This window comes from Diadema antillarum, unplaced genomic scaffold, assembly GCF_040938485.1.
Source record: "Diadema antillarum isolate AM-2024a unplaced genomic scaffold, OU_Dant_1.0 seq00000685_RagTag, whole genome shotgun sequence".
Classification (NCBI taxonomy): Eukaryota; Metazoa; Echinodermata; class Echinoidea; order Diadematoida; family Diadematidae; genus Diadema; species Diadema antillarum.
Genome location: NW_027271590.1, coordinates 184,621 through 199,852, shown reverse-complemented (window position 1 = coordinate 199,852; position 15,232 = coordinate 184,621). Strand labels below are relative to the sequence as shown.

General features: G+C 38.4%; 2 protein-coding genes across 2 annotated transcripts in view; both read right to left on the bottom strand.

The window, feature by feature from the left end:
* LOC139737193 (CSC1-like protein 2) overlaps positions 1–12,180 on the bottom strand; it is a 54,278-nt gene extending 42,098 nt beyond the window's left edge. The window contains exons 1-2 of the mRNA XM_071647870.1: positions 12,056–12,180; positions 11,103–11,270 (exon numbers count right to left, since the gene is read on the bottom strand). Coding sequence (XP_071503971.1) covers positions 11,103–11,265 — 163 coding nt within the window. The 5' untranslated portion in view covers positions 11,266–11,270; positions 12,056–12,180. The remainder of the gene's footprint in view (positions 1–11,102; positions 11,271–12,055) is intronic.
* A 1,298-nt stretch (positions 12,181–13,478) lies between these two features.
* The window catches only part of LOC139737200 (calcium permeable stress-gated cation channel 1-like), a 64,272-nt gene continuing 62,518 nt past the window's right edge, over positions 13,479–15,232 (bottom strand). Inside the window, exons 17-18 of the mRNA XM_071647876.1 lie at positions 15,041–15,100; positions 13,479–13,656 (exon numbers count right to left, since the gene is read on the bottom strand). Coding sequence (XP_071503977.1) covers positions 13,479–13,656; positions 15,041–15,100 — 238 coding nt within the window. The remainder of the gene's footprint in view (positions 13,657–15,040; positions 15,101–15,232) is intronic.

Sequence of the window (15,232 nt, the reverse complement as noted above, 5' to 3'; positions counted from 1 at the left end):
TGGGTGGGGCATGGTGCCCATTTTAACAAATTGAGTTCCTAACCCCCTAGGGATGCTACCTGCCAAGTTTGATGAAAATCGGTCATGGGGTTTTCAAGAAGAAGATGAAAATGTAAAAAGTTTACGCACGACGCACGACGGACGACGGACGACGGACGACGGACGACGGACGACGCACGACGCACGACGCACGACGGACGCCGGACGAAGGGCGATCGCAATAGCTCACTTGAGCCTTTGGCTCAGGTGAGCTAACAAGGTGAAACAAAGAGATACTAATAAAGTTGGGGCATGTTGCCTTTTATTATTAGCTCTTTTTTGGATATCTCAGCCATTTGAAAACCAATTTTCATCAAATAGACATTGAATCCTTCTTAAAATTACATGCTCTTTCATATTTCATAAGAAACTTTTCATTATCTCACTTAGGAATGTTCAAAACATGAATCCCTACCTCAATCAGTACTGTACAGTCCCTTTAAAGGGATGGTACAGTTTTGGTTTAGATGGGGCTGCAGGTTTCCAACAGTTTTTGTGTGTGTTTGTGAGATAGTGAGAAACCTTCTACAAAATATGAAATAACATGTAATTCTTAGAGGAATTCAGTTTATTTGATGAAAATTGGTCTTGAAATGGCTGAGATATCCAAAAAGGTGATCCTGATAAAATGTGACAGGCCACAATTTTTATCAGGATCTCTTTGTTTTACCTTGTTTTTGAATATCTCAGTCATTTCAAAACCAAGTTTCATCAAATAAACTTTCCATTCCCCTTGTAATAGAATTGTAAGCTCTTTAACATTTCATAGAGTGGTTTCTAAATATCTCGAAAAACATTAAAAGTTGAATCCTCACCTCAACCAATACTATACCCTGAAAATTTACTTGAATCCTCACCTCAACCAATACTATACCCTGAAAATTTACTTTCTGACGTGGAAGACCACCTAAGAGGTACTCCAAATATGCTCTTTATTCACTTATCTATTTATTCATTCATTCACAACAGCTTTTGACAGGGACATTCCATTCAGTTCTGCTGATATCAAGCAGACCTCCTTCATTGTTTGTCTATTTCCTCCGTAATTTACAGAAATTAATTTTTAACCTGGCGCGAAGTTCATTCCCAAAGGAACTCCATATATGCCTTTTTAGAATGTGTGTGTTTTCTTCATGTGCTATCATTTCATTTGTTTTGAAATTATTGAAACAGTGCAAACAAGAACGTGAACGCTGCATGCATCCTATGTACATGAACTCCCACATATATAACATCTTGTCTCAGTACCTCAAGGATGGCAAATACAGGATTTACATTAATATGATGTGTGTAACAAATCTAATGGATTTTCAGCATCCTTTCAGATTTTGCACTCTCATATACATGTATGCATACCACTATTAACTATGCCCATGTGATATACAGTACAATGAAGCTGATGGCATGTACATGGCATATGAGCAACAGTGTATGGAATTATATCAAGCATTGAATATTGAGTGTGACAGCACCATATGTTGCAAAGGTTTGAAGTTGTGTAGTAAATGTAGAAGAAAATGCAAGGCAGACATGAATGCATTGCACCCACATCAGCTCTCCACCAATCAGGAGAGTGTATGGTATGCAGCAACAGCTGGCCAAGCCATCACACACATACACGATTGTATACTACTCATGAAAATATCAAATTTGTGTAATTGACGCCTTTCACAGTGCCAGTGAACGAGTCTAAATTCAAGACACATAAACGTTTTGGTGCATATATACTGGAACATTCTTCTTGTCGTTATTTCTGCTCATAACGAGCTTCACACTCTCACATTTTCAGAAAACATTATTAGAACAATGCTCTTCCATGTCGCAAAGTTAATTTTCTGGGTATTAATACACTTTACGCCTTTCTGCTGCCAGATGTGATGCCCTTGTTGGTCACTTGCCAGTATGGTTGGTGTCCAACATATTGACACTGTACATTGAAACCAACACCCCTCTAGCATTACACGTAAAAAAACAAACATACACGCACGGGACTACGCTCAGTGGTTTTCTATTCTTCACTGCGGATTTGAAAATACCCAAATATTACTGGAAAACCCACTAATAAACAATAGCAACAGCAAAACAATGATACTGTAGGTAATAAACACATGTTTGGAAAAGCATTACGTGCATTTCACACGTATTAGCAATAGAGGGTAGGGGTGTCGGTTTCACAGTACAGCGCAACTGAGTGCGGGAAAATAACACCCCACACATTGGAAGCAGAGCACATACCTCAAATTGCATTTTCAATATGCGCTTGTGAATTCAGAGTATTTTTTTTTTTATATGTGAGTAAAATTTCAGGCAAATAGTGAGATATTTATGTCTCTATTCATAGAAAAACGTTAGGGTGTTGATGTATAGGACACCTAACCATACTCTCTGGCACAAAGAGACAAATGGATCTATGCAGACCCTGGGCAAGCACACACAGTTTTCTAAAGCAGTGATGGCTGCGTTTATCTAAAAAAATTTCTGAAGCAGAATTACTATCCTTAATGCGTTTGAGGTATTTTGGGGGGTTACATTTAAATGCAATCGTATTTTCAAATGCGTTTAGAAACGCCGATTTGAAACGCCATTCAAAGGGCGTTTTGAAACTGTCGCCTTTCTACGAGTAGATAAACGCAGTGCCATTTTGAAACACGTTTATATCTCAAGGTTTACTCCCAGCTGTTTTCAGTTGTGTTTTCTACCCATTATCTGAGTGTGAGAGGTGAGGCATGTTTGGTGGTATGCAGTTGACCTTTACTTCCTGGGTCAAACTGGTCAAGCAGCTGCGCAGTAACAACACTCGAATCGCGATTGTATGATGGATAGATAAATGCTGCACCCCGAGAATCGCGTTTCAAATCAAACACCATTCCAAACGCCTTTTGAAATGTGATTCTCTCGCTCAAGTTAAAGATAAACGCCGTGATAGTCCTTTGCACTTTACCCAATGAAGACCTGGTAGGCACCAGGGATGGAGCAAAATGAGTACTGACATGTCTGACCATGAAGATTTAAAGAAAAGTTCAGTTGGTTCAGTGAAGGCAGAGGGGCAGCTTTAAGCAGTTAGGTTTGGAAGTAAAATGATTTATTAGGTAGGGGCAATGGCTGTCATTATGCTGCAAAGCACTGCAGGCAGGGGTTTCAGATGAGCTCGAATCCGTTGAGATCTGAGAAGAATGGCGTGACTCTTGCTAGAGGTATATCTCAGCATTCCATGTATAAAAGTAGCATTCCATGTATAAAAGCAGTGTGTGAATATACTGTATCTTTGAATTTCCACATGTCGGACTTTGGATACTACTATTACAAGAAGAATGAGTCTTAAGTACACATTTGTAGTTCCAACAAGGTTCTTTGTTAGCAAAATCTTACGTATACATTTATACTACTCATCAAATGAGTTCAACATATAGGTCTTTGATGTTGTTGTTGTTTTTCATTCTGGGTGAATGTCAAATGCCTGATGACATCAAGGAGAAAATTCCACGAAAACTTGAAGGAAAGTTAACAGTGGATTCATACACTGCTGCACACAAGTCCAGCATACTGTACAAGGGTGAATTAATTCCTTTATTTCTTGTGTCTTTCCCTTTTCCCTGAGCTAATGTGGCTCCATGGTCATAGGGCCGAACATGCAGTAAAAAAATGAAGTACTTTGCCCGTTCATTGCAGCAGTGCTGACATTTCTTGAATGTCACTGTATGATACAGCCTACATAGTATCTCTCACACGCTATTGCTCTATTAATTGAGATGGATGGGATTGACTATAACCAAGAGTAATATTGAATACAGTCATGTATCGAGAGGACCAAGCAAATATACAATGGTGCAGCACTAATATTGAGTGCACTGGCACAAGGAATTGATGCACAGTGACCTAACATTAAATTTGAACTGAAAAAAAAAGAGGAAAATGTTGCTGCCTAGCAGTGAGAAGAGTGTTTCCACCATGCCCAGCTTCATCCAATATCTTTCAAATACTGAGCAAATACAGTGGGAGAAACATGACGTCATGGCATCAATACAAACATAACCCTCTATGTGAGATGGTAGCATGACAGTGAACATGTTGCAAATGAAAAAAAAAAAATCCTCTTTGGACAGACAAATTAAACCGAAAGGCAAGAGTAGAATCAGTTTGGATATGAATTTCAGAACTGCAGCCATTTTTTTTTCTTTTTATTCTATCTCTGAGGAGAAACATATAAACCTTGCAATCAACCTGGGCATTTGCAGTTTCCAATATACTGCAAGATACTATGGATGTATGCAGCACTAACAATATCTACTAGGTTTGGTATAAAATGAGAATGGGTGCAATCAAAATACACACACACACACACACACACACACACACACACACACACACACACACATGTAAGGTGATAAGTCTTGACTGGAAAGACTCATTTCTCAAAAAGACACATTTCTCACAAGACACATTTCTCCTGTTTGATATACGTTAGAGAAGTGTCAGAACCCGTACCCCCTTTGCTGAATCACACACCTCCACACACTCTTAATATCATTAATGAGATTGGAAGACATACAGAGATTGTTTGATCAGCTAGTCCGAGAGTGGGGAGGATGAGAGAGAGAGAGAGCGGGTAGACATCCATGTTCGACAGAGAGGAGGGTAGTCTGTATGTAGAAATCATTTTCAATATTCATGTCACGCACCGAGCTCCTTTTTGTGTGTTTGTGTGTATGTGTGTTTGTGGTATATTGCAAAAGAACCAGCAGCCCATAAATGTTTGCCAAGCTTCAAAAGAAGCAGGGGATGGGTAAACACAATGCAGGCTTTCCTCCCCCCCCCCCCCCCCCTCTCCCTCCTCCTCCTCCCCGCTCCACCACTTCACAGACATTAATTGGGCAGACAAAGCAATGGTCTGGCTGGCATCATGATAGTATCCATGCCAACGGCGATGAGGACTTTCTCATATTGGATGCGGCAGCTGCTGAGCAGCAACACACTGGTGATGACATCCTCCTCCCCATGCCGGCCTTTGTCGTCAAGTCATGTTACAATGGCCTTTGTGATCACGTTACAATGTGTGTTGTATCAACACCACGAGGTACCATGATCATGGAGGGATATTGGAGGCATGGGGATTGGCAAGCTGTGCAAAGCGCAACAAAGTGAAGTAACCTGTGACTGAGGAATTGAATTTGACAGCCCCCACAAAATCTCGCTATTTTTGGCTGGGTCTCGCCTTCTGTGCAGAAATACACCAACTCCTTGGCAAAACAGATAAGCTATTTCTAATGACATAGTACTGATATGTGAAAGGAAAAGACTGATTTTATCACAGAGAAACTGATGCACACTTCTAGGGGCAGTGCATCCAGATATTGCCTTCAATATGTGAGATGAACATAACATTTGATATGAGAGCAACAAATAGTTAACTTTCTTCTAGAAATCTAGGGGGCCCCTTTCCCACGACAACAAACATCAATTGCACATCAAATAAATGTGTCTACCATTGCAAATAAGAGCAAAAAGTCAATTTGCTGCAAATGTTTGATTTTTTAGTGGTAGTAGCAATAACTACTTGCTAAGACTGGAAGTCTTAAAAAATAATATCACATGCTAGTGGCATATTTTGAAGTAGTAGCTATTGGACTGACATAGGATCAGGTAATGTAATCTGAAATTTGATGAATTTGATGAATTTCTATTGAAAATTATTGCAAAGGTAAAAAATATAACAGAAAGCTGGGTGGTATATTCCAAATTTTCTACCCGACAAATTTAATCAGCAGTACATATTTTTTTGAGAAACGAATATAGGTGCAAAATATGGTTCTACAATGAACATCACAACATATCAACAAATGCATTCATTGTACGTGATATTAGTATACACAAAAATCAACTTCTATTCTCACACTGAACCCTGCATTACAGAACACATTCTTTTGCTGTTCACATTTTTTTCCCTCTGTAAATCCACATACATTATCATAAAACTCTAATTATGAAGAGGACTGCAGGGTGTGGAGAGATGGAAAAGGAGCAATATTCCTGTCTCATGGCTGTCTAGAAACGAATCTTTGAAAGAAAAAAAAAAATGTGAACGAGAGCTGCCATCAGTAAGAAACCCTGTCAGCCATCATGTCTTACACAGGATGTAATTTGGGGAGAGAACATTGGTTACTATGGGTCCTCTAAGTTTTACCATGTTTTTTCTTTCTTTCTTTCTTCAGGGTGACCCTGGATTGGTGAATGAAATCTGTGATGAGTCACCACCACTACTGGCCTCTGCAGCGGCGACTTGATGCACAAAGCTTCCCATAATCACAACAATCTTTACAGCTAAGAGGAGGAGACGGGAATCTCAGAATGCATCGAAGTGTGCATTTTTGACAGATGGAGCCCCACTGCTCAAGGGTAAACTGTCTACTTCTTAACAACCCTAATAACTCTTTACGATGCTGACACACAAAATGGAGAGATAAAGCAATGAACCCATCTATCCATGTCATATTTGTATGGGCTTGGTTAAACCCTGCTGGACCAATGACATTGAATTGTTCTGTTTAAAGTTGTCCAAATAGTACAAATAAAACTCTAGCAGAAAAATTCAAAGGCATCACTTTTGGATGAACACTGGCATTTCGAAAATTCCACAAATTTATGATCAAAATTCAAAACGATTCCTAGAGATATAGTAATGCTGACTTAAGAACACAAACTAAGGGCAACAGACTAGAAAATAATGAGCAAAATCACACTAATATCCAGAAAGGTTTAACGTCTTGGCTGCATGGTGGTCAAAATTGTCTCCACTTCAATCACTTTATGATAAACTGGCACTAATTTTGTGCTTTAGTGTAGAAAGATCTTTTTTTTCCAAGTTTTGCTGCTAACATTTTCTGATTCCTTTACCTTCCCTTTCCAAACTGCTCTATTTGCTCTTTTTGTAAAACATTCTTATATGACATATTTTCATTCCACACTGTCTAAACAGGTCCATTTCCTCTAAAATAAAATCAGAGCAAATTCTCATCAAATTCATTTTACACCATCAGGAAAAAAAGAGGAGGAAAAGGTTGGATTGCTAACATACTCTATAAATGTCTGTCAAAGTTATGATTGGCATATTCAAAAAATTATTGTGTTGAATATTGTGCCTGCTTGCACCAGAAATGCCACATCTCCAGAATTTAACCTTGTGTTATGGTATACATTTCATTTCATTTCATTTCATTTCATTTTAATTTCTGTCCATTTTGAACCAACTGTGAACCAACTGTTTCCCATATAAATATGAACTCTCTGACTTAAACTTCTATTAATTCCAAGTATTGCAAATATATCTGTATGCATAATTCTGACAAACTACAAATAGAAATATCTTGTCTATGTTTAAGACTACACTGTAAACCTAGCATTTGCTTTCTTCATGTTACCTAAGTGTGCTATCTGCCTGGTAAAAAATGCACCTTAGACTACAATTGCAGAGTTGATTTTTGGCAAACATCTTTCTAGACCCAAGTTACAGAAAATATGAGCATAATCTTCATCCCCGACAAACAGCACATTGAGCAAAAAATCTAATTGAGTGACTTTGGTATGTTCAGATGGAAATATCATATACCATGGTTAGCTTTGGGTTACAGCATATACTTTTTGATGGAAGAGATACATGGAAAAACATTTTGACATACATGTACACAACCAATACAAGCGTTTCACATATTGTCAATATGATACTAGCTCAAGAATGCTATAAAACGACAGGCCATTTGATTGGCTTTGATATTAAGATATTTGTAGTCTCTTTTCTTCACAGCAAATATTACCGCCTGACATAATAAACAATATCAGGACCTATCTAATCTTTCACTTACCGTACTTATGTATCTTTAGGTATTGCTTGTGCAAAATCAGATGCACAGACTTACATGTCCAGTCTAAATGAACAAATCAAGACTTAAGTAAATGATTCTGACCTTTCACATACACTCTAGCACTAGCTTAATCCTGTTGTAGCATTGCTTATGCAATTCAAGATGAATTCCCAGCTTATACGCCAGGTGGCACTTTATAGAAAGTTTGTGATTGTAGTTGCTTGACTGCTGCTTTGATGAATCTATTTTGTAACCATGATCCTGTTGCATAAAACTTTCTACCTGAGAAAAACTCAGGTTAGTGTGATTCTGCCATTGACCTCATCAAAGGGGAGAAAACAAAACTCTTTGAAAGTAGGCTAACCCAAGTTTTCTCCAGTAAAGAGTTTTATGCAACAGGCAACATATCTTAGCAATCACTTGGGGAGATAGTTAGGTCTGAATGAAATTGAATCAGAATCTTTAGGGAATCAAAAGTAAATTGTGTCCTTCCTTACAAAACACAAAAGACATGATGAGAAAAGAGCGGCTTCATGCCACTGGGGTTTTTTTAATTAATGACTACCATATTATACAAATAAAGAAAGGTCAAGAGTGCAATGGTACAAGATTTCACACATGGTGAGAGATGATGCGCTCTATTCAACCACGTAAAACCAAGTTGAACAGAGCATTTCATCTTATCTCATCACTGAATGCGAAATCTTGTTCAATTGCTTGAGTAAAGACCATATCTTTGCTGGGGTGACAAGATCTTGTACCTCAAATTTTGGTAAAATTGACTTTTTTTGGATTAATGGTCAGATAACCAGTCAAGTGATGTCCTGCTCAATGCCTAGCTGTCTTACCCCAAAAATGAAGCCACCACGACATGTCAAACGAAAGGCTATCCCATTTAACATAGTGCTTTGGCTGTCATGTTTTTTTTGCTCTCCTGAACATTTAACATTTTGTACATATAAGGTCTTGACGATATACTATTTTTTATACAACATCTCAGATATCAATGAATGTCATCCAAGCTGATTCTCGAATAAAGTACAGCAATGGCAACTTTTCTTCAAGAGGCATGTGGTTGTACAATTGTTTTGTGGTACGGTCACATGCAAAAGAGATCTATCTGTTGAAACTGTTGACAATAAATGACTGATTGAGAGCGTGCTTGTAACTGATTAGGCACGTACGGCAGAAGTACATTTTGACGTCAGAGCAGTGCAATGGTACAAAATTCAACAATTCCCAGTCCATTAACTTTCACCCATTGGTTGTCAAGATCACACACTGAACTCATTTTATGCCATTCCAAGTACACAACATTCGAGGTACACAGTAGTGTATGCAAACTAACAAGTACGAAACAACATTTTTGTTGGTAAGCTAGAAATGGGATATGAAAGAACATTCAATCAGTCAGTGTCATAATGAACTGACAAATGTGCATGCATAGTAGTGACACTTTGCAAAATGCTGAGCTATTGAAAATAATCCTAAATTTCTGCTTCAATTTCTCTGAAAAATGCACATAGGAGTTCAAATAGTGAGCAATTAAGTTGACAATCAAAATAATCATCACACCTTACTCTAAGCATGTGAATAGTGTGACAGAAAAAAAGAAGAAGAAAGTTATCTTTACTTTATATGTCAGACCCTACATACTGAAAAATGAGGAATGTTCGCATGCATCTTATTTTCGCAAATTTCGTGACAGCCAATATTCGCGAAATTAAAAAGCACATGAAAGTTCTTGTCTACACTATGTGCATTGAATGTTAGAGGTAACTCGCGAAAATGACATGCCACAAAAAAGGCCGTCGGCACCAATTCGCGAAAATTTCATGCCGCGAAAGTATCGTGTTTTACAATACATCATTTCTCTTGATGCGTATTGCATGGAGCTCCAGTCTATCATCATGAGTTCTGAAAATTGGCATGCACAGTCTACTCTTGTCACTTTCTTCCAGTACAAAGTATGCAGAGCAGCGTGAATGAATAGAGGAGTGATAAGAAGACATTGTGGACATCAAATATCCTCTGACAGCAGTGTGAGATTCAAAAGTCTACTAGTGTTTTGAGCTGCTCGCAGACACGAGAACATTTCACGTGCGTTGAGACAGCTTGCTGAGAACCTCCAGCTACTTTACCAGTAGAAATTGCACATATATGTAACAATGATTGTCTCCTTGTGGAAAATTGAGCGAAGAAAATGGTTGCGTTTATGATTGCCTCCTAGCGGAAATGAGCACAGGTTGGTAGGGTCATGACACTTTCAAATTGGCAGTTTTAAGAACTGCTGAACACAATTATGTCACATCAAGGGAACAGGGGATTTGCACTGGACAGACATAAATGTTTGCGAAATCCTCTCTGATGAAAAACTTTGGGGGGGGGGCAGGTCAGGAATAGGAGATTGTGCACATTACTGTTTCGGTTTTTGTTATGCAGATATGGACTGCTTTTCAAGGCATTGTTGGTATTATTGCTCTGACAAATCTCAACTCCACGCTATGAAAGCTCTTTAGGTCACAGCATAGAGTTGAAGTCCTGAGGGGAGATAACATCAACAATGTCCTGAAGAAAAGCCGTCCATGTTTGTTTTGCAGTGTATTTAGTGAATAAAATTGCATGACGGTATTTTACTTGGCCAATTGTGATCTTATCAGCTAATTCACACACTATCATATTGAGAACAAACTGTCTGCACTTACCACTACCAAATACATAGAAATTGCATTGTGATCGCATTGGACAAAGGTCACCTCTCGCGCTATGTAAGACAAGCATTTACTGCAAATGTACAAACATAACGCTACGAACCAAAAGAGGGTGGTTTAGTACCATTGAGCAGTTTAGTACTATGGGGCAATTAGAGTACCATGGGCTTGAAGGCAATTGTTACATGAATGCCCCCTATTTCAACTAATCAAAATAGAGAATTCATCAAATGAGGCATATGATGTACTCTACGAAAGGGGGGGGGGGGGGGTGGGGGGGGGGGAGAGGTGTAGTAGAGTGGCACAAGATGGCCAGATGCTAAGGGCAGTGCTTACACCCTTTCCCTTTTGCATTCAGCATGTCATCATCAACAGCGCACCCACACAGCTGCTGCAGGAAATGGAAAGAAAGCATCCACTGACACATGCACGAACAACGCGAAGACATAACATGCAGAGATTAAGAGACGCTCGCAGACGTCATCCAAAAACTCACCCAGCCTGAGTACTGAGAAGAAGAGAACCGAGAGCTGCAGCAGCATCCCGGCGATGACGACAAAGTTGATGGCACTTTGATGGATGCCCTGGTGGATGCGGGAAGGGATGTAGGCAAAGTAGATGTTGTACCTATCGACGAGATGCTTCAGAACAATGTACATCAGGCCTGGAATAAAGAGGGAAGTTGACCCACCATTGAGACAGTAAGGCAACATCATAGTGACAAAGAGATGCAAATAAAACAAAACCCATACCTAACACTTTTATCACTAGCATACAAATATGTAGAGAAATTTATTTTCCTTCCACAAGGGAAGCAAAGCATGAAATGCAATTTTCAGAAGCAGTCTTGTGGAACACATTACCACATGCATATGTACTTAACCTGGTAAGGCAAGTTTCTGTAGAGCCTGTTCAAAATGAAACACATATGTAAGTAATATTCATTTGCACGTTCTAAATGTTTTTCTTTTGTATTTGTACTTTTTCTATTTTTGTTCCTGACATGACCAGGAACAACTGAAAGAACAATGCTGAGATCACTGAATTTGCTACCCTGTTGAAATAGGACTTAATGATAACAATAATACTTATTAATTCCTTTAATCTATTTTGATCATGACAGCACAAAAAATACTGTGTGCTGACTCCAATATACTTTTATCTGTCCTGTTTGTTTTACAAAACCAATTTCCATCAACACTTTTGGTAACTTCTCCAATGATGGCAACAAAGGATTAGATATTGTATTTCAATAAACTTTAAAAAAAATTTAACTTCATGGACAACAAAATGAAAAACTCAGTTTGAGCATGGAAACATTATCAAAAACTTAATATCTTGTTCAAGTCACCCATTTTCTTGCTCCAAGTCATCTCAGAGACAAAAACTAAGAAATAAAGGCAGGATGGAAAAAAAAAAGACAGAAAATGAAGAAGCCAACATTCTTACCAAAAGGAGCGATGAGAGGGCATGTTATACTGTAGACCAAGATGATGGTAAAAGTAGTGAGAACCCAGGCATACTGTACTCCATACTGGAATTCATAGGCCACTCGCTGCAACAGACATACAAAGACAACAATGAATTCAGAGCATTTCACAAAATCTAGATGTAGATTTCTCATGATTTTCAACCCATATTTGAGTCACTGGCTACAACAAATTTGGGCATGCAAAAATGGAGAAGAATCGTTACACTGATAACACACATCAGCACCAATGTATAGCATTCCATTTGACACATTGTGGCGGTTTTTAAAACAGGAAAAGTGATTTATATACATGGATCCATATATTGCCCATTAATGGGCACAAAAAGAGCACTGATTTTCAGTAAGCAGTGAGCAGGATACTGTTCAAACCAGATATTTTCGCGTGCATGAAATTTTCATGAATTTTGCAAGGAGTCTAGATTTGCGAAAATAAAATGCACGCAAAAGTTCCTATCCACACTATATGCATTGAATGCCAGTGGCAATTTGCACAAATTTCATGCTGTGAATATTTCTGGTTTTACAGTAGATCTGCACTGCATCCAGGCAGCTAAAAACCCATTAATATCTACAGCTGAACAGCACTGATAACACCTACCAAGTATACTGCAACATTTGCACTGAGCATTCCCTGTTGCATGAGTTTTGATAAATAGCCATATGAACAAATTAACAAACTAGCACACACACACACAAAAAAAAAAAATACGAAGAAAATCCATTGTGAAATTGCTGGGGAAGATGAATGCACGTCACTCCTATAGCTGCTGTCATTTTCAGAGTATTTTTGTGACCTAAAAAGAATCAACTTCAGGAAGACTGACTATTCACGTCACGGTCACCGGACATTAGACTATATGACAAACCAATATTTGTGTGCAATACATGATCTTAGTGAAAACATGGATTGAAAAATTGATTGTTCCTATACAATGGTGAATGACTGAGGTTTCAATAATGCTAGCATCCAGAAGATGACCTTCATTTTGATCCTAACACCCCAAAACCCCTAAACAAACAAACAAACAACAAACAAACAAACAAACAAACAAACAATAACCCTCAAGGAGACTGAAATAAAGTCTAATCGGGTGACTTACATTTGTACACACAGAGTCCAAGTTTTAGCTTCAATGAAATTTTGAAGTGAAAATTCATTCGTCTCTTTAAAGGGGTGAATTATTGATGTTCCAGTGACCTCGTAACAAGGCTCTAACTGCAACATGCGAATTCTCTTGTCAGGAGAAAACAAAATAGTTAATATTTCTAGGGAACCTCCAGCAGAAGTAGTGAGGTTAGGCAGGTCTGCAGTTAAGAGTATAGCTCTCATTTTTTTTTTTTTTTTTTAAAATCTAGTGGAAGGAAATTGAGTCAAGGTCGCTATGTGACACTCACACTCCTCTTTGTGACCTTCTCTGCCTCGGAGCGTGTCCACAGCATGTTGATACCATAGTAAAAGAGTTCTGGGAAGCGGATAAGCTCCAGGGCTGTGCCGATGAAGGCAGAGGTGATGATGAAGTTCACAAAGAAGGCTCCGTTCTCTGGTAGAAAGATACATCTGGGGGGTGGGGAAATAGAAAGGAGATTTCATTATATCTTGCAGCTTGAGTTTTAGCCCTCACTGGAAAGAAACTTTCTTTTTTTATATAAATGTTCTCTTCTTTGATTGGTGAAGCTTTGTTTTTCTATTGAATTATCACAAATGATAAATCATAATTATTTGATACTCCATTAATGATCATCCAAAGCTGAAAGTCATATTGTTGTTTCGGGGGTTTGGGGTTTTTTTCGGGGGAGGGGGGATTTGTTTTTTTGTTTTTTTGTTTTTCTGTTTTTTTGTTTTGTAACAACAGAATTTCTGGGCATGGCAAAACTTTACAAAGATGACATATGGCCTGTGTGAGAAACTAATCACATCACAAATGCACACTTCAGGAAGAATACATTTGCAACATATTCTTACACCTATCCTCATAGGCAACATGGGGTCAAAATAGAAGCTGGGAGTTCAACAGTCTGTCAATCTTTGGAATGTACACCTATCCTCATAGGCAACATGGGGTCAAAATAGAAGCTGGGAGTTCAACAGTCTGTCAATCTTTGGAATGTACACCTATCCTCATAGGCAACATGGGGTCAAAATAGAAGCTGGGAGTTCAAAAGTCTGTCAATCTTCGGAATGTACAATGTATGAAGACAGAAAGCAAACTTTGACATTGGCACACAAATTTTTCTGTGCTGACTACTGTACGAGCTGAAATTTTCGCGTACAGATATTTTCGCGAATTGCTACATGGAGGAAATTTTCGCGTGTTGTTAATTTTGCGGTTGCGAGGGTCTAACTGAACTTAGCTATTCGCGCGTTGTTATTTTCGCGGTTCAAAGGCGATTCGCGAAATTCACGAAAATAAAACCACCGCGAAAAATTTCAGCTCATACAGTATGAAATGCTATTGAGCTATTGAGCGTGGTGAACTAAAGTGTTCTTAGTCAAATGTTTGATTATGTAGTCTCTACTTCTTGAATCCATAATCCAATCTTGCTGAGGGTTGAATTCAGTGTTTGTAGGAGCCATCAATCACGACGTAAATGTCTCTCATGCCTAATGATTCAAGTAAACAGAAAATGACAGGAAAGCTTTTCTCAATCTTCCTAAGGCTCAGATGGAGAAGTTTTAACAAAAATGACAAATGGGGAAAATGCAAGGAAGAAATGGAGACTAAGAAAGAAGAAATCTTCCTCAGGCTCAGATGGAGAAATTTTAACAAAAATGACAAATGGGGAAAATGCAAGGAAGAAATGGAGACTAAGAAAGAAGAAATCTTCCTCAGGCTCAGATGGAGAAATTTTAACAAAAATGACAAATGGGGAAAATGCAAGGAAGAAACGGACACTAAGAAAGAGGGAGAGGAAAGAAGATATTAACATGATTTTTCACTCACCCCCATCTGATCTTGAGTTCTTCTACACTCTTCAAGCTGTATTCAAACAAGGCCTGTGCACTGTGATACACACACACACACACACACACATAAAGAGGAAAGAATGAACAGATTAATGAATGAAACATTTTAGCCTTCATTTCACAAAGTGTATAATACTAATTCATATCAACTTAAGTGATCAGGAGTGTT